Source organism: Rhopalosiphum padi, chromosome 1, assembly GCF_020882245.1.
Source record: "Rhopalosiphum padi isolate XX-2018 chromosome 1, ASM2088224v1, whole genome shotgun sequence".
Taxonomy (NCBI): domain Eukaryota; kingdom Metazoa; phylum Arthropoda; class Insecta; order Hemiptera; family Aphididae; genus Rhopalosiphum; species Rhopalosiphum padi.
In genome coordinates, this window is record NC_083597.1 from 61,356,170 (window position 1) to 61,378,764 (window position 22,595).

The 22,595-nt window shown below is 24.7% G+C and overlaps 1 protein-coding gene across 3 annotated transcripts in view; it reads left to right on the forward strand.

Annotated features, from left to right (window-relative positions):
* LOC132917969 (tachykinin-like peptides receptor 86C) overlaps positions 1-22,595 on the forward strand; it is a 109,881-nt gene that overhangs the window by 85,462 nt on the left and 1,824 nt on the right. For all 3 annotated transcript variants that reach the window (XM_060978994.1, XM_060978992.1, XM_060978993.1), the window contains 5 exons: positions 10,671-10,805; positions 11,393-11,473; positions 17,583-17,733; positions 21,782-21,978; positions 22,042-22,172. In XM_060978994.1, coding sequence (XP_060834977.1) covers positions 10,671-10,805; positions 11,393-11,473; positions 17,583-17,733; positions 21,782-21,978; positions 22,042-22,172 — 695 coding nt within the window. The remainder of the gene's footprint in view (positions 1-10,670; positions 10,806-11,392; positions 11,474-17,582; positions 17,734-21,781; positions 21,979-22,041; positions 22,173-22,595) is intronic.

Here is a 22,595-nt window from a genome sequence, read left to right on the forward strand (position 1 = left end):
TAAAACTATTTACATTTTGATAGCTTAATGAAATGTATAATAAATAATAATCATAAAAATATAATCTTTCGGCCTGCTACAATTGCATGTAGGTACCAGAGCAATATCGTATCATAACTTGCTTCTGTATTGCTACTATAGGTCATCGGTGAAGTAAATACACAAGTATATTATATTAACATTTTATTTCGATGTACATTAAACTGTACTCAGTATAACTAAGTGTGTTATCTAATATAATTAACATCTAAACTTTCTAATATTCCTCTGTTTGCTACTGTCACTGCTTCACCGTATCAGAGAATAGACGAAGTTTTTATTTTTACTTAGGTACCACATAACAGTATAAATATATATATGATTATAATAATTGTTGACGCATGGTATTATATTAATTTATTTTATTATTATTTTGTATTTATAATTTGTAATTTGTGTCGGTTTCGTTCGGTCTTGATAAAGACGCAATGCGGAACGATCCCGGTAACACATTATTATTATTATATTACTTATAATATTGTATTGTATGACTTTTGTGTCAGTCACGTACGATCGATGTAATCGGCACCGTCTTGCGGAATTGTAATAAAGAATAAAGTATATTTTGCGATTGAAATAAGGTGCGTTACATTTTAAAACTAATTACTCCTATTCGAGAACCAACATTAAAATAAACGTTACAGTCCACAACAATAATTAATACTAATAATATAATAAATGCAATATTTTCGGAAAAAAAATTATATCAACCTACCATAATACTAAAAGTAAAATAAATGGCTTTAATAGCTGCATCATAACAAAATACATCACAAAATGTACTTAATGATATAGGCTGACAGACCGTCTCCGCTCAAAATCGATTTTCGTATACGCTATACAATGATATATCATAAAATTCAAATTTAACAAACCCATAATAGTGACCCACTCGATACCTAATGTACAACAGAATAGTAGGCACTTTCCTACCTTTTTAATTATGTACTATGTTTTTTATATCAAATTCATATAAGCCAAATATTGTCAATTTTTCATTATTTACATAAAATTATGAATGTTTCACAATATGTTACCACATATTTTATATATTTTTAAATTATTTTCTATGTTCAAAAATTAAAAAAATATTACTGAAATAACATTTTGTTAAATATTAGTACCTTTTTTGATAAAAAGTTCAATATATGGTTTTCAACTGATATTATTGTTTATCTCATCTTGCACGCACATATTATTAGGTTCTCAATAAGTCAACAATAAATAACAATATTCATATTATTATAGCTGCCCGTGCCTTACAATCAGCCTACTCTTATTATACTCCGTGACATATTTTTCTCTCGTGATCAATGGGTATCAAAAATAATTTTACTACCCAATCCCATTTTCATACTTTATCCATTTTATATTTGTCGCCATGTGTCATTACGTCACGCCATGACTAAACCGTTTTCATCTGCATCATATTACTAAGGTTGTTATTATGTAAAAGTGTGTTTCTTTTTTACGTTATACCTAATACTTTCAATATTTAATCCATATTTACTACCCACTACATTTTATGTCTAATAACATGTTTTGAAGTTTGAGCGTACATTGTATTATTATTGTTAAAAAATAAATAAATAAATACCATACATATTACATTTTATTGTAAACTGGAGTAAGTGTAAAGAGAATTTGTTCGAAAATAAAATATTTGTACGACAAATGTCTCCAGCAAACCTTAGAATACGTAATTCAATAGCTTTTTTTTTATTTTTACTGAGTAGATATAATATAATTTTATTTTGAACAAAGTTATTTTAGGATTAAAGTTACAGTTGAACATTTTAACAATATGCCATTACCTTTATTCACTATTGTAGTAACTGTTTATATTATAACTATTGTCCGTTATGTTCATATAATATTGTATACATAACGATTAGCACATGAGATTGAATTTCCATATATAAATCTATTTAAATAGCTAATAAAAATGTCAAATGTGCACATAAAATAAAATAAATAAAATATCCATTGCTAAATAAATATTACGTTTTTTTTCAAACATTATTATTGCTAAATTTGCTATTTGTCATAATAATACTATTATTGTAGGTACTCGTATTGTTTTTATATTACACTAAGTTATGAATTATCATACTTAAATTAAATTTCTCAACTCATAGAGGTAATCAATAATTAAAAATATTTGGTATTCTTCAAACTACTTTTAAAATAATTGATATAACTTCTTATAACTAATTAGTTATCTATTGTATTTTGATATATCATTTAATAAATATAACATAAATCTCAAGAAAAGTTTTTTAAATATTAGTATAAATATTTAAAGAAAGATTATATTAATGATTTCAAGAACACGCATGAAAATCCTACGATATTATTTTAGCAATACATTTTAATTTAAATTAATAAAGTAATCAGTGTTTACACGAGTACTTTTCCAATATACGTCTTATAAGTTCCAACTAAATATTATATTCTTTTAAAGAGTTAGTTGATTAAAAATGATTAAGTTTGAACAAGAGTATTTCATAAAACCGTTACTTATCATATATTTATTTAAAATTAATTGAATACTGACAAATAATATTATTTTATTTTATTGTAATACAAGTTTAGGTTTGTAAAATATATTTAAAACATAAAGGAAGTTTAATTATGTGAAAATTTATATACTAATGATTAAAATTGATCAAAGTCACTTACTAGTTACTGTTATGAATGTATCGTAACAATGAAGCAAACACATTTTAATTTAATTATAGAAGTTAATATTATTCCAACCAATCAGTCGAAACCACATCAAAATCGTTTAATCAGAATCGTAGTACATATATATAATATAATATCTTGAATAAAATTCATGATTTAATAATAAACATATCAAACAATTTATTACCTAACTTTTCTTTGTAAATCTAAATATTACATTACGAATCAAATGAATTTTACATCAATGATCATAATAAATATAAGTAGTATTAACATTAAGGTTGTATATTTTGATATTTCCATTATTTATATTTCTAATAAGAACACGATAAAATTTAAGAATATCATAATTTAGGACTATATATAAATATAATAATCAAAATGGATATTTAAACATAATAAAATATTCAAATTTCACGTAATATAATATTCAAACAATGATAAAATAAAAATATTTTAGTAATAATAAAATTAAAAAAACCACTTGATATTATAATATAATATACAATATTACATCAGTTTAACAATACTACAACATAAAGTTATAGGTGAATTATATTATATCTAATATCTTTCTAATCTCTATTATTTTATTGAATTATACTAAGTGCCATTTATATTTTTAAAAATATAATTATATAATGATTGTTAATAATGATTTTATTTTAAAAATACAAATAATTTTTTACGTTATATTAAACAATAGTATTTAAAAAATGAAAGCACGAAAGCAATTGAATCTCTATGTCCATTTTAGCAAATGTTCTTTGACTACTGAGAAATTAAAATTACCTGTTTTGAAACATAATCTGATCTATCATTTTTATTAGTATAAGATTCAAGAAAAAATGAATGAAATTGTTAGATTATTTACTAGAACTGGACCAAAACAATATTTCTAAATACTAACGATATAAAAGAAAAAAAACTAATTTACATAAGTTACTAATGCATCAACGTTGGTACGTTGATCATAATATTATTTGACTAAATTAAACCGTATACTGTATTGCATTGAACATATTAATAATAACATACCAAATTAAGAATCTTGAAACTAACAAAAAAAAAAGAATTAACTATTAAAAACATTAAAAATTATAAAAATTCTCCTACGTAAATAATGTCATCCAGGAAGTAATTACACTAATTTTGCCTATACATTACGCCGTCTTACAGTATATGCGTTGAATGCTCCTGGATGATCGCTATACAATAAAGTATACTTAAATAATGTAAAAAATAATATGTAATTATTAGTTTTAAAATAATATAGTAAAATATTTATTGAATAAGAATTCAAATTGAAAAAAAAATTGACGTTTAAAAATAAGCCATACATACTATTAAAATTTAAAATTTGAGCAAATGATGGACTTAACACATAAGTATTTCTATTTATAAACTCTTAGTTTTTTTTTTTTATCATAAATAATAAGGAAATATTTTTCTTCTTTTAAATAGTATACAATATTATTAAAATAATTATCGTACTTAAAAAAAAAAGTCTTGTTATAAAATACAGGTTAACTAAATCTGTAATTAAAGATTTTAATATAATATTGATTAATTATTAATAATTAATATATTTGTTAATAAAAATAAAAATCTTCTTATTTCTTTATATATTATTATTTTAATTGAAATAATTTAAGAATTCGTGCATAAAAATTTAATTCTAGACAAAAGTTTTCACCAAATAGTTATTAATTAATAAGTTATAATAAAAAGTTATAAAAAGTGTATTTTATAAATTATCAAATAAAAACTAATAATTAAATAGTCAATTTTAAGAAAAAAAAATATTTAAAATTAAAACAGTGTATATAACCTACTAAATATCAACAATAAAATAGTACCAAAAGTAATTTAATTAAATTTATTCGCTCTTTATGCGAATATTACATATTGAAATATGCTATAAACCTAAGCGTAGTATTTACAATTTGATCAATTCTCAGATTTTATTTAGGTTAGATCTATGGCTAAAATTTTAGCTACCAAATCGCTAAAAATGTATTGATTAAATCTGCTAAAAAAACTATTTTGAATTTCAATTAGTTAATATAAAATTGCCGATTTACTTTCATTGTTATCTTAGCCATCTCAAAGTTTCGAATAGAAAAGTTTTCCTGGATCTTATTATCATTAAAATATTCTACTGAATAGCCAAAAATGTTCTCAATAACTTTCCAACTCTGAAATCTCTCTGTTCAGTAACCAAATGAAGTGTTCTCGAGGGAACATTTTACATTGGGGACGTTGTATTTTATAAAGTTGGTAAATAATATTAATTAACTACATACATTCCAACATTAATATTATTATAATAGTTATTGCTTGATGGTGTAAACTTTTTAGTATAATTTTTTTAAGCTCACAATACATAAGGGTCGTCATTATAAAAATATATATCATGACACTATAATTCTAGTTTTAATTGTAAGTTGTAACCTCTTGATTATTTTTTACTATTTTCAGTTTTATTAATATTTGTTTGTCGTTGATTTGTATTCAAAATATATAACTGTATTTCAAAGAAGCCAAAAGAGCATATTTATGAGAAAAAAAATCAATCAAAAAATCATTAATTTCAATTTATTGAAATTTAACACCAAACGTGTTTGAGTATCGCTAAAAAAGTTATAAATAATAAAATTATATCAGTCGTAAAATAAATTGTATAAAATTCTATTAAGCGAATAACTTATCGAAGAAATGAAATGTATGATGCCTGAGAAATTTAAAATACAATTATTATATAGAAAAACAATTATTGGCATCGGTCGTAATAAACATTGGCCTTGATATATATTATATTATATTCCTACCTTAATATTATTGTTGAAGTACACAGAAGCTTAAGGTAAATAATAATAATAGGTTTGGATATATAAATATATTAACAATGAGTATAATGATGCGATATAAAATAACGTGTTACGAGGAATAATATAAATCAATGACTAACTCCTACTGAATATCAAATAGGAAAAATATGCTTTAGTATTATAAAAATATCTATTCAGCCTCAAAAAACCTACACCATCTACAAATAGTACAAAACAACATAATTTGATTATTTTTAATAAAGACTACTATTTCATACAAATAATATGTTTATGGAATTTAATGCATTATCAATCAAAAATCTTTTTTATAAAACAATAATTAATTTTATAATCAAAAATAATTTAACAAAAGCACCTAATCACACAATAAACACATGGTAAATACTAACAATAATATCATTCCTAGAACAATAAAAACTACCACTCAATCGTCGTACTCATACGTAAGGACCTATACATTTAATTATCTGCCCACAGAAATTCAAAACGAAAAATTTCTAAACCTTAAGATATGCTTAAATAAATGGTTACTTCAAAAACAGTAAACCCTATAAAAATATTATCATGATTTTAGTTTATTACCAATGTTTAATGCTATATTATTTTAACTGTATGTTAATCATATTAATATTAAATTCGTTTTGAATTAATATTCAAATTATTGTTTGTTTTTCAAGATCTGTGTAAATATCATATTAATATTAAGAAAACCATTTGTTAGATAAGTCTTTGTAGGATCCCACACGAGCATACTCAGCATGGGCGTAAATAGGGGGAGAGCTTAGCTATTCTTCAGCCATCTTAAGCTCTTCTTATGATAGTATATTACTTCATTTTAATGTATAGGTAATATTTACTAAAGTAAATTACATAACGTATAATCAATATTAATAAATTATCAATGATAACCAATAATAATAGCTATACATATTATAACAGTAATAATATGTTGATGGGTTTTCATTGATTTTCGTTTTAATGTTTTATAAACAGTTAATGGTTCGTGATAATTTATAAATAGTTAGTAATTTAAAAAAAACGACCTGCTGCACCGAGTACCGCTACGTTTGGATGAAATCCATCATCGTCCTAATATTTATTTTATATACGCGTATAAAAATGTGTGTGTGCTGGTACAATTACACTGTGTCGTCCAAACATAAATATAACTGATAAGTGATAGTATTTTATTTATCAAAATAAATAATAAATATTAAATACAATTGCGTATATGATGTGGGTGGAAGATGAATCTCCCACCTTTTTTTCTCGAAACCCTTTGGACTCGAGCCCTAAGCATATGAGAACTACATACACGATGCTCAGTGAGGTCCCATTATTATGTTTAAATAAATAGCAGGAAAGAGCTATATATTAAGTTTTATCCATTATCTATAAGAATAAAAATATTTTAAAAAATCACATAATTATGAACATCACAATCTTTACTTCTTACTATGATAAAATTAATTTAATTTCAAAAAATTATTTTCCAACGGTTATATTTTATATTAATTTAATTTTATGAACACTCCTTCTCTTAAAAATGTATACAAATGATAAAAAAATTCAAAAACTAATAAAAAAAAATCAAGACATTCTAAAATACTGTTAATATCATATAACAATAATCAAAATGTTTATCTAGACTCACCAAACTACATAGAAATTTACACAGGATAAAACAGTAAAATACTTTATTAAGAAACCAATCTTTGGGAGAACACTGACAAACAATTTAAACGCATCGTATAATATTATACATTATATGACTGTGTACGACTTAATAAATCTATAGAAGACTGTGCTACTTGTTAAGAAAGCTGATGAAAAAAAACAAATAGAATCGAGAATCAAGAACATGAAAAGCGCACGTTTAGATGCCGATAAATGGTTATAAGACCAAGACCGTATTACAGCTTAGGCTGTTTAGGCCGCAGCCTACGACGGCAACAAGATAGCGTGTTTTTTATGGTAAAACATTATTTAAAAATATGTATAAGCACAAGTAATTTGAATGCATTATGATATTATGAAACAATATCAATATTAAATGTTCAAAATAAATTACAGTCGTAGTTATGTAAATATTATATATATAAACACGTATGTGTGTGTATTCATACTTAGTCACACTCCAAAATGAACACTAGAACCCGTATCTGAATTTAACTTTATAACAAGTATTATTTTATATGCGAGCTGTGAAAATATACATGATGATAAGTGACAATAACGGGCCAAATATTATTAGTTAATATTATGTTAATAAAATAGATGTTTTATTATGTCATGAATCATTAGAATAAATATCTGAATTTGACCTATTTTTGGCACAACATTTTAATAGTGTATTATTAGAGTAAAATATCAGTATATACTACATAGAATTAGATGACAAATGTATTAATTATAACCTATGGATGGCAAAACCTTTAATCGGGCCCTGTATAAGGACCTCCAATAAATACTTCGATTATGGTTTATCTCCAATTTATCGAGTTATATTATTGCTACTTGAACGCGTACTGTGTGAGCGGCGTGTGTGGGTTCCCTGTCTTATCCTAGTAACGAATTTTGACTTTTAAATTAGTGTGTGACAGCTGTATGTGCTTTTATTGGTGGTAGTTAACTGTTTCATCCCATTTAAAACCTATTAGATATTACATATTAATATAATATTATAACGTACTTACATAAAATATATTATATTAGTGCTTTACAAATAATTTGTATTTTAATGAACATATTTTTTATAAATAATAATTTTCGACAGTATTATTAAAGCACCAAGATTTCAATCTATACTTTTATGTTTTATAGCAATTAATAATAACTCGTTACAAATATAACAAATAAAATCCAAAATAAATAGATTACACTTGAATCTACTCCGTATCCACTGTAAGTTATTGGTGAAAAATAATGTACATTTTTCCGAGCGTACAAATTAAATTATTATTGAAATTGAACAATTAATTAAATATATTAAATTTGTACAAATAATTATCGAATTCATATTAAATTATTAAAATACCTATTTAGAAATCAATCATAAATTATTTTAACCTATCGCAGAACAACAACCAAAATCCGTGTTCCATGTGATATTGTGGCCATGATAATATGTTATATGCGTGAGCTTTATTTATTTCACCTCTGAGAATCTTATTACCATTTTATGACCCATCATAACTTTAAACTTTATGAATATGCTTATTCGACAACGTGCGCTAGATCATCAATTTTCTTGAACAAGTGACGTCAGGCTATTGAACTCGGTATTTACCACCGAACTATATACTTTCCCGAGTGGAAAAATCCTTTCACACAATGTTTCTCATCATTACTCTATTGAATTTTCCACCCGATTTCCTTTTTGTAAATAAATTAATAATAATAATAAATTTGAACCAATCATATATCCACAAAGCATCAAGAGTGTTTGTAAACAACAGTAAATATTTGGGAATTAATGTTATTAATGGTTCGCTTCAAGAATCCTACGCACTATTTTCGACAGATATTTACCTTTTAACCACCCATATAAAATAAATAATAAATTACTAATTAGCGTTCGATTTTACCGTGTTTAGAAAATACAAATAATTTTGTCAATGTTGGGTAGGAAAATAATCTAAAATCGTCTCGACACAACATAAATATCCAATACAATATTACTCATAGGAGAATCGTTCCATAGTCGTTTGCTTTTATAATCAATTTATAAAATGAATACATAAGACAAGCAACTACAATGTATGTTAATACAATAATTAAAAAATATTTAAAAACTATATAAACAAACAGTTTACAAAACGTTTTAAAATTTCATAATTTAAAATTGACGAATAAAACTTAAAAATATTATACTAGCTAGCGGAAATTAAACTAAATTACATTAAAATTATAAGGAATAATTGTTATTTTCTTATTATTTCTATACATTAAACAAACATGAATCATATAGTACGGACACATTTTTAAAAATTATAATTAAATATAACTAACATTTTTATGAATCTAATGACATAATAATTTATTGTAAAGTACGATTTCTAAATCCATGTATATATATAGTTCATTAGTCATTACATATTATTTCAACAGGTAACATTTAATGTTTAGTGTTATTTTTTATATTATTATTTATTGCACATTTTTATTCGTTTGTCTTAAATATTAAATTATGGAACTTGTATTCATATTGTATTCTTGTAGGGCTCGATCTGACATGTAGATACATAAATATTAAATAAATATACTATTTTAGTACTTTCTTATATTTACCCAAAGAAAATACTATATCCACAAATCCTTTAGTTAACCCAACGTTCTATACTATTTCAATTGTGATCTATATACCTACCTATAACTACTATATTTAATTATTAGTGAATTTTATGCTTTGATTGTTTTCATGTTCGATATTATCAAACTTAAAACCTTGAACAATTGTTTTAAATTAATTATTATTTTTCAAACAATACATTTCAGTGATTTTTAAACGTAACAACTTAAAGTATATTAAACAATATGAAGATTTTACCAAGTTTAATAAAGTTCTGCTAATGGACAAATTCTAGTGGAGTTTTACTTTAATTTACAACCTGTCATAAGAGCCACTAATTGCTCTAGTGTTTTACTATCATAAAACAATGGTTCTTGCAGTAAATTCTTAGACAGAATTTTAAAATATTGAATTTAAAAGTTTTTAGAAGTTTTAAAAATCAAGAAATGTTGAAGAATAGAGATTATTAAAAAAAACTTTTTTGACTTTAGTAATTTTTATTATATTTTTCTCTAAAAAATATTAAATAGAATATTTTTACATAGCTATATCTACAGTCATGCAATATGAACGGTTTAAAGTTATCTCTCAAAACATTTTTTATAAGTCATCTATACTTATATCTAAGTATTTCATAACTAAAAATTAAGTTCTTTAAGTAATAAAATGTATGTAATCTATTTATTGTTATATATTTATCAATTTACTAAACGACATTACTTTTTTAAATAAAATACAACTTATTTAATTTTTACATAATTTGTTTTTTGGAACTAAAATTTTAATAAACCTTTTATCAGGTACATGGCCATTGTGCATCCACTTCGACATAGGAGGTCAAAGACGAGAACACAAACGGTGCTTATTCTCATTTGGCTAATAAGTGTTTTTCTAGCAATGCCGTGCATTTTATACTCTGACATTAAAACAAAAAGGTTTGAATTTAATTTTAATATATTTAACATATTCATTACTTATTTTGTATATACATATATTTAGTCTGTATAATATACTTAGCATAATATAATAATATAGATAATTAACAAATTGGATTGAATCATCCTTTACAGTTTATAGTATACCTGAACAGTAACTATTTTGGAATCTAGAAACTTAACCAAAGTTTGCTTACTACTTATGATTTTTAAACATTACCATACTTTTAATATTTTTAAGTACATATTAGAATTTCAAAATAGTTTGTAGTATTATTGTATCAACAATTGTAGTGTATAACGTACTGAGGTTCCAATAAACCCGAATTACTTTTTATTTTTGGTTCAACAGCCTTTGGCTTAATAATAAATTAGTGTATATTACCAATATTTACCATAATATTAGTTCATACACGCCATATAAACAACTACCTACTAATACCAAATTAATATTTTATTGTATTCCACGAAATACACCTATTTCAAATATTAATTATATATTTCATAACGCTGAAAACCTACGTATTATATTAAGTAAACATTCTTTATTTAATGTTTTTCTAATATCATTTTGTGACTTATTTTAGGTACATGAATGGAGAACTGAGAAGGGCGTGTTACGTACTCTGGCCAGACGGAAGGTATCCGAATTCTAAAACTGAATACATGTTAGTACCATTCATATAAATCACGACATATTTATCTATACTACACTGTCATCTGTCCTAACGACACAATTCGGATTCATTTAAAATGATTTATAACGATTACTGGGTACTGATACGATTCAGGAAAATTCAACGCTGTAATCAGTAAACCCGTTCGTTTAAATACAAATCATTTTTTTAATTATGATCACAATAACAAAACAGAATGTAATTAATTAATATTTAAATATCAGCCCTTACAATAAACAGCAAAATACCATTAATGAATTGTATCAGACATTTTAAATCAAAACAAACACAACAAACATTATTATTACTAGTATTCGCTTTTTTTTTTATCAAACTTCGTTAATTAAAAATGACTCTTTCGAATGTTTAATAAATAAAGAAATAATTATCAATATTTAAATATCTTGAGTAAAGTTGATAAATTATCAATTCATACAGAGAAAAGATATGCTTTTATTATAAATAATTTATACAATATACATAATATTATATTATGTACTTTTATTTGATAGTAAGCGGATAAATATTTAAGTTTAATGATCGTAACTTTTTAATGGAAATATTTCCAACGATTACTACAAACTATAATAATAATTTTTATCAATAATTTTATTTCAATGGTTTGAAATTATTTATTTTTCAATTGCTGCGACCAAACCGCTCAACAGCAGAAACCAGAAAGCTTTTTCAAAGCTAGATAAATATATTTCTCTGAAACTTCCGTGATATTTTGTGTATATATTGTTTTGTTGTTTTAATTAATTTTTGAAACGCGAGAAATTTTCCCCGCGGCACAAACAATGTGGTATAACACGGTTAAATTGCAAAAAAAAATCCTGTCAGTCCTGTACCTACATTATACTGCGTCAGCGTGCCATTAAAATAAAATATCGTTGTGACCGTTAATATATTATATTGTGTATTATATAAACGATCGTGGTGTACGTCAGTCCAACGTGAACCTATAAAAAAACGCATATTTATTTCGGGTGCCAATTGAACCAACTACAACGAATTGGAGTGGATGACGGGAAAAAACGTTCTGGGTGGGACGGTGATGGGTGTTGACGACATAGACAAACGACCGTCGACTGGTCGCCGCACGACGACGTCTTTTAAATACGTCACTCGTCGTAGTATTTTCGAGTAAATAACCACCTGAACACCATGTTACGGGTTGCCGGTGGATTCGCATGATATTAATGAGATTTTAACGAATACGCGGGCCGAGAGAGACTCAACACGAACGAGCGGTAATGGTTATGGTAGACGGTCGTCGTCATTTATCGGCGACGGGAGAGCGCGGTTAAACAAACAAGGTATAGGGAAGGGAACATTATCCGGCCGGAATTAAATAGGAAAGGATAAGAATAGTTTTTAAAAAAGTAACGCCACGTCGTCTCTCAGGCAATACTGACTTCTGTGCATTCGATTTATTATCACAACGTACCCGGGTGTTTTTTTTAAAATAAAAACGACGCTTTTGTGCCTTTGTGGTGTCGGATACGATTTCGAGCATTTGTGCTTACGCCATCGCCGCTATTACTACCCTACAGTAGTGCCACGCACGATCTGTTTTATATTATGCACATCGTTAGTGTACAAAATGTATTGTTATTTTTTTTAGTGATTATATTTTACGACAATACTTTTGTCAGAAATTAGTATATTATATCAATAAAATAAAATAAAAACCATTGTTAAAAGAGTGGTTACTAACAGTAAGTAAAAGTTTAATAAAAGTTTATCCGAAACAAGAACATAATATATTTTCTCTAAATGGAGTGATGAGGGAAATCTAAAATAACTTGATAAAAATAAAAATTATAACTTCTTGTTGTAGAATGAAGAAAAAATAAAAATTGAACAATGTAAGAATGCGAGAACGTTTCTGAAACCATTATTATGACTTTTGACGTAATCGTAATAATGAAAAATCCACCGTAAGCTGATATTGCTCAGTATTACAAGATTACAGAACTAAGGCTAGAAAGTAATTTGTAGGTAATAATATTCCATTATATCAGGGTGCAAAGTTTTGGCAGTAATTCGAATACCATTATTGGTTAACCAAACGTTTCGTATGACTTCAGTAAGTTATAGGAGGTTATAATAAAGGATATTAGAAATGTAAAACGGTGAAAGTGTAATATATCACGATAGAATAGATATCATTGATATCAAATATGGTCCGTAATCGATTTACCACAGTAATTGCTTACTCGTAGGAACACGTTCCTCGTGTTATCTAATGGATTAAATATTTAATACGTAACATTAAAGGACATGCGAGGCTATTTTTTTGAGGAAATGTTGAAAAATTGTATGTAATTAAAATTGTATTATTATAAATAAAAGCCTGTATACATCAAATATTATAGCATAACACTCAAAATGTATAAATTTACATGTATAGGCACTATAAAAATTTAAATTATTATAACATAGAAACCGAATGAATATTAATTATTCAAATGAAGTGCATAATAATATTTTATTTAAAATAAAATGATTTTCTACAGATAACCGGCTCGTTTCTTCTAATCTTCATCCAATATTTTCTACGTCTGTACTATCACTTCAAAGGTGTATTAGCGATTTCTTCTCAAATTTTTTTTTTAGTTATTTTATCGCAAAAGCATGTTGTTATCCACTCAACTATTACATGGTGACTAAATGCAATATTGTTTTTAAACTTAAGATAAGATATTTAGTGAGCATTTTTATCATTTATCGAGAAACCCTATTTTTAAAATTTACAGTTTCACTGTTTTACCCTATTTATGAAAGACAAAATAAAATCAATATATTTTTAGATATATGTGTTTTACCATTATCGTTTCGTTATCATTATAAACATATCAAGACAAACAAATTACAACGATTTAATTATTTATTAGTTCTAATTTATCTATTACATTATCACAGTATTTGTATTGACTTTAAAAACTATCTTTACAATTTAAAAACTTTTACCGAATATATTAGACATTTAAGATATTTTTTCGTTAACTTTTTTAAAATTTAGTTTAACACTCCAAATTAAATTTCAAATGAGTAATAAAATGTACGGCATTAGAAATTGAAATGTACAAATATATTTTTATGCATTTGACTGATTCGACTAATTTTGTTTTATATTCATATTAGATACATAATATATTTTCTTCTTTTTTATTTGTTCAATAAAAACATATAATAAATTATTCCTATTGTATTATTTTTAGAAAGGTAAAACCTATATTTTGATGTGGAAAGTTTTTGAATTTTATAATATATATATTGACATAAACAAATGTTTTGTTTCCGAATACTGGACAGTACTGAAAAGGGATGACACATTAATTTGGAAATTCAATCTTTTACCTGTCTAAAACCGAATTATATTTTAAAATTCAAAACCAAATTGGTCGATGTACAAAAACAACTGTGACCTTTTTTTTTAAACAGAACAATAGTACCCGACTTTGATAAATAAACGATTCAACACGACTTTCTTACTGTAATGAAACACACAACTTACAATACAAATTTTAATAAAAAGCATTTAAGTACCTATATAACATGCTATATATAGAGTGATTGAAAATTTATGTTACAGACATTATATTATAAAAATTATTGATGATAGAAAAAATTGTTTAATAAGAAAGTTTTTTTATTTAGAAATATTTAAAATGATCAGTAATTTTTATACATTTTAGGGAGGGGGGTTGGGGCCAACTTAAAGAAATTCAAATAGAACCCCATACTTGTTTTGCAATCATATTGTGAAGAATTTTTTCGGAGCATTCCGATGTATACAAATCGAAATTTGATGAGTACCTAGTCTGTGATTTATAAGTAGCCAAGTAGATATATTTAAAGTTTAAATGAGCGGAGTAAAGTTGTACGGGGTACCCCACAAAATGTTGGTATACTACTCAGCTCACCAAAACTTTAAATACTTATAACTCATATACTTCTCGTCTAAATTTCGATTTATTTTTTCTTTTAGCAAAATTGTCTTTACGAATATAAGTAACATATTGAACATTATAGTTTCAAATAAATGTTACTATTCTAAAAGCGAATTTTAATCGTTATCTTATTTTCATCTAAATTATTTTATTTTAACATCAAATTATTCTTGTTACATTACACTTACTTATATTTACTATAGAATTAATGAGTGAACACATAAGCATCACTTTAAGGTACATTTTATGTTGGAAATCTTCTAATAGGTATAAAATCAACAAAATTGAAAAGTAAAACACTCCTGAGAAATTTTTGTAGTATATTCTTTAGTTTAAAAATAAGTTAGGCTATTAAATAGTACTTAGTAGCAAAGAGTAAAAACGTAAAGTACGCATAATTTAATAATTTTAATACGTTGTAATTATAACCCTTGTAGGTGGAAAAGTTTTAAATATTACAAAGAGCTAAAATTGTTCTAGACACCGAATTAAGTGAACTGAAATGAAAAAAAAAACCTATCCTTTACCTAATGATTATATGTATAGATATAACTTAGTTATATATAAAAATATATAATACTCTAAATAAATTAATCCATTTTTTGGTACAGCTCAAACTCTTGCTTAAGCTCTTTCAGCACGCACACTATTGTATACCATAATATAATATTTAAAAAATTTTAAAGTAAACAACTTAGCTAAAACTATTTGTGTCTTACCACTAAACACATAGTAGGAATCCGCTTATAATGTGATGTATTCATCCTTATAGGTATACATTTTGAGAACTTTTGTTTCGATATACGCCTAAGTGGCTTTAGAATTTCTCAGAACTAGATATTATAAATTGTTCACAATAAATATAATATATTATGTATACAAAATATTCAGGTTATATTCCATTGAAATAATAATTAATGTACACATGTTTATTATATGTATTTACAGAAACAACTTAACATTACTTCTAACACCACAATTATATAGTATAATACATATATACTATAATATTAAAATATCTATTAAATAAACAATATTACCTACTGTGTCTTTAATAAAAATAAGTATTATATAATTAATACTGAAAGAAATATCACAATTCTTTTTTAAGTATAGTACATAAAAACATAAAAATTAGTTATAATTTATAAATATTTGTAACTTATGACGAGATAAAAATATGTACATCAGTTTATGATAATATAAATACATATACCTATGACAAAATAAAATATAAATATGACTATTTAGTTAGTGTATAATAGTTTTAGAGGACAATATATCATTACAGTTTTAAAATCAAGCAAAATAAAAATAATTTAGATATTATTCAATAAATAAATGTTCTAAACGTGTGAAGTAAGATAACTACTTAAAATATTGTAGATTCATAGAAATAATGAAATCAGTTTATTGATTCTAATAAAATCATTAAAATAATAAATCTTAAACATACAGTAGCTAACATCAAACGAATACGATATAATTATAAAACTAGTATACTCAATCTTATTTATACTTGCATTTCTAATAAATAAATTTGAGTATCTTATGCTCTACATATAAGTATATAACTAAATCTGAATTTTAGTAATGTATATGTCTAATCTCAAAACAAAACTCAATATATTTTTAATGTTTATACATTATTGTACATGTTGAAAACTTTATGTTTACACAAAGCCTAATGGTGTTTTTCACATGAATAAAACAATGAAATACCTAACTATATTGATTCGCCATTACTTACAATAGATTAAATGTTTGAATAATTCATTATGTTTTTTTATTTTTTCTATTTTATACAATAAACAAGCTAAACTATTGTGTTTCATAAAAATAATGTGACATTTAAAGCAAATTAAAGCCAATAAAATTATTCAATCTATTAACATTCGCAATGTACGTATATATTAATTTGGTTGAACAAATACGCTATCCGAGTAGGTATACAATATAGACACTAAATCACTTAAAAATAACAGTTTCATTATATTAAGTAAATCACGAAATGCATAAATAATTTTAGATTTTGATTTTTAGATTTAATTTTTAAACTCACAATTGCATATTATACAAAATAAATTGCATATATGACTAGCAATTTAACGTTAATGATACAATGCATTTTCACTTTACAGATATAACATATTATTTCTGTGTGTCACTTATATAATACCATTGGCTGTGATGGCTGTATGCTACACGATTATGGGTAGAGAACTATGGGGAAGTAAAACCATTGGACAGATGACACAGAGACATGTGGAGTCAATCAAATCAAAGAGAAAAGTGAGTACTACCCACCGCTGTTTTAACGATACAAACGTAATATTATTTTAAAAATACGTGCTATTAGAACCGATTTATACACATCACAACCAAGTGATAAAAACAATTTTTATAAATAATTAATTTATCCATTATTAAAAATGGATGGTAGTCCAATGTACAAAAAAAGTTTGATACAGTGATTAATAATGATAGTAATAATTATAATATGAAATAATTTGTAATAATAATACAATATACTAATGAAATAGGTACAAGTTTATGTATATTATATATATATATATATATATATATATTTGTGTGTGTGTGTGTGTGTGCGCGCGCGCGCACGTTAATATAATTAACGTATTTTATCGAATTCCTAAGGGGAAATAAATTATTTTGGAATTCGTATAATGACAAGCAAGAAAAAACTAAGTTGAACCTTGTAAATGAGCAGTTTCTTTATCACTTGCGTGTTATATTATGTAAATTGATTTTGGGTTAAGACAGTTTCAAACACTTTTTTATAAATTTAGTTTCAATGACGTAATAGCCCACAGTTATCAGGAAACATAAGCACTTTTTTTCAATGAAAAAATCTTAAATTAAAAATATTTAATGTATAAAGTTGATTTACATTTTTACTATATAATCAGGTTATCTGAATACAAATGTATACAACAGTCTTTTTCCATTCTCACTACTATATTTTATCCAATATGTTAAAAACATTTTTCAAAGATAAATTACATTCTAAAAAATGTATAATTTTAAAAATTCTTTACTGAGTAGATGTTTTTTAGAAACTGAGTTGAATACTAGTAGAGCTAAATTGAACAACTGTTTTTCTAAAAAGTGTATTTTTCAATGTTTAGTTGTAGACAAAATTCGAAATATTTCATGTGTCTTAATCAGTTAGAAATTTTCGTCATGATGAATTAATTGTTTTATTTATTTCGTACCTATTTTTTTGTATTAAAAACTTTAAATTTTTTTTTTTTTTTTATTCTCGAAAAATGTTTCAGCACACCAAGTGCTATTACAACTTCAAATTTAGATATTCAAATACTAAATAATACATTTTTTACTATACTTTAATCAATTTTATAACTTTTATCTATTTTATTTGTGATACATTTAAACCAAAAAAGTGAAAACAACATAAGCACAACAATCTAACTTAATTATCACTAAAGAATATTTACATAAATTTGATAAAAGCAACTCTCAAACGTAATATGTTAATAAGCCCCTGTTATCTACCCAACGTATGAATTTTGTGTATTTAAAACAATTTGATATCTTTATACACAAAATACGGCGTACTATACAGTCAAAAGTAGTACATTAATGTGTTATTGCCTTATTGGTGATCAATTGGACATAACTAATATTCATAATTATTATTTATTCTTCTTTTTGTAATTATATTAATTTTATAAATACTGATTATGGCTGATAAAACTATAGTTGCTGACAAACATCGGCTACTTATCGGCATAATTTTCGACGAAATAAATAATATCAAATATGTCGTTTTTAGAATTTTAGTGATTAGAAAAAAGGACACGAAACTCGAAATATTTCAATTTTTATTTTTATTTTTATTTTTTTAATTTGACGAATTTATTATTAAAGTATAAATAATGTAAGAATTATATTAAAGCAAACAAATTGTTTTCGGTGATCATTAAACATTATTATGAAAAAAAATAGAAAAATATAATAATATAGTATTTTTATTATAGACCATATAATTTGACCGTACGTTATGTTATTTAATTTTGAAAATATTTATATTAGATATATTATGCAAGAATTTTAAATCGTAATATTTCCCTTTTAATTTTGTTTAGCTGCTCCTTTAATAAAAGTGGGTTTATACTTTATCATTCAGACAAAACTTATTTACATAATTTTAAATTAATAGAGTTAATGCTTAATGTTTATTGCAAATTGCAATGACCAAAAAATTACCAAAGAATTTTTCACTAATTTTAATGTAAATATATCACAATTGAATCAATTTGCATGAATAAAAAAAAAATTCTTTTTTTGGCATGTTTCAAGTTTTTGCAATCATCGTGAAAGTCTTCATTCAACAACCAATTATTCTAAATTCAAAACATAAATCACCCTTGTTATTCATATTATTAGTGTAAATTTGTGTAATGTTGTAAATTTAACACTCAAAAGAATAAACAAAACTCTAATTTTGCGCCTACAGCTCTAATGTGTATGTTGTTTTCAAACTTAAAAATTAAAACCAAACCAAATAATAAAAATATATCGCTTCAAAAATCCATACTAAAAGTTTTTAAATTTTATTAGTTTTACTAATTTAACACATATCGAAGAAAAGTTTATTTAAAAAAATTAGAATTCAAGTTTTTTAAAGCAGCAAGTATTGTAATAACAGCATATAAATTGAATAAATGATTATTATTTCATGTTAAGATTAAAATCAAATGATATTAAATTACGTCTTAAAAACATACTTATAAAATTAATTTTTATATGAATAATACGTCATTATATTTTATGTTATACTTAAAATCTGGAAAACAAAATAACAGTGTACAAATTAGTGTATAATATGTATAGTATAATATTATAACTTTTTGTATAAATAATCTATATAATATAAAATATGATGGTTTACAATATTTTTCATTGATCACAATTTCTTCACTTTCATACTTCAGTTACTACGTACTTTATTTATTTTCTTAAAGTAGTGATAAAGAATGCCCTCAAACAATTAGGTTTTTTTTTTGCGAGAATCAAAATAACAGATTCAACTACTAAATCACTTTTTTGTTTTTGGTATTCTGCCATGTTTTTATTACAAACCCATTAATAACTGTTAAGATACTTTTACATAAATAAAAGTACATACATTAACACTCCTTTTTTGTATTTCAAGTAAAACTATTATTTTTTATTTTTATAGTTTGTATTTTTGCGCATACAAAAATTAATACCTAAAATTTTATTTAACGATATCCATTAAAGAAAAATATTTTTAATTTAATAAAATTATTAATAATTTACCAATAGGTACTATGCAAAGATTAATACGTATTTTGCCGTAAATTTAACCTATAATAAAACTATTTCGATTTTTTAATTGGTATGTATGACGCCGTGGGTAATCACAACAATAAATATACTTAATAATTAAATAGGAATTCTATTAGAAAATAATTTACTATCAAAATTGTTCTACCTATTTTGATTTAAATTTTACATTAACTGCGATCATAGATATGAAAGTACACTACATATATATACGAAAAGTACATTCGAAATGTATGTTATATTATGGTATTTTTCTCGTTATATTATGAATGTAAACAATATCGAAACATAAGATCTAATACTGATAAATCTTTTATTTGGAGTTCTAAATTGAACTAAGACAGTGAATTTTAATCGGCTCATGTTTCCATGATTGAATGTGATTTATTTTCATCCCAACATAGTATACCCCGGTAACATCACTCTCGGTGCAAGACGTTAACCACAGTCATAAATATGATTTAAAAATCAATGACGCAAGTATATTATGACGCACTTGATTCCGGTCGAAGGCACTGGGGTGTTTGCAGGACAAAGGGTTCAGTTGGTTTATGATACGGTCGAAATGTAATCCATGCTTTTCCGTGGTCAATAATTCCTGTATTTCGGAATAGAAAAAAAAAACTTTATGAGCTCAACAGGATCCTCCACTCGATGTTACATTTTATTAATCCACGTATGTACAATGTACCTAATATGGCAAAAAATATAAGTCGTAACTTTGCCATGTAAAACCATTGTTAAAAGACACAATACTAATGTTTTTTTTTTGTATCTTAACATTTTTTTTTCTTGGTTGGCTGATCCATATCCTACGAGCAGTGCAAACTAAGTTTTAATTTAATTCAAAGACTAAGCGCATACATATTATGTACAATAGTATTATAAGTGTATAACACAATTAAATCAACAATAAAATTATTAATTGCTATTTAGGGGAAAATGTGACACGATAATAAAAACAATGTTTGATTTTGTTTTCCAGGTTGTCCGAATGTTCGCTGTAGTAGTGACAATTTTTTTAATTTGTTGGTTACCTTATCACTCGTATTTCGTATACGCATACCACAACAAAAGCATAGTAATCAAAACGTATGTGCAAGATCTATTTCTGAGTTTCTACTGGTTAGCAATGTCAAATTCGATGGTGAATCCGATAATTTATTACTGGATGAATCCTAGGTGTGTGGTAATTGTCTAATTGTCACGGTATTTTTGAATAACCGATAAATATTTTGAAAACAGATTCAGAGCTTATTTCAAGTTAATCATATGTTACTGCGGAGGCTTAAGAAACAGCGACAAAGCTTCTATTGATCTGAACGTGATTCGAATGAACGGTGAATCTCAATATTATTTGACCCGGACCAAATCAGGTAACTTATTTAAAATAAATGAAAAAAGTAATATAATAGATTAGTATATTGTAGAATTCAGTCCTTACTCATTAAATAACACAGCACAAAATTAAAAGGTAGATAGGTAATACAAAATTGTTTATGGTAATAATTTATTACTAATAAAAAATACCTCTCGAACGCATGAGGGATTATATGTTAAACGATTACTATATATAACAGGAGATAAATTATGTTAATCAATTTATAAATGCATAAGGATAGACAATTTCATAAATATAAAATTATAGAAGGAAAAATTGTTGACTGTATGCATAAATTTAAAAGTTTTAAAATAAATAATATTATACTTATTTTCAAAAACAACACAAATTAATAAGCAATTCACTATAAATTTATTACCCGTGTATTACTCTTAATGTATTGCATAAATCAATTAAA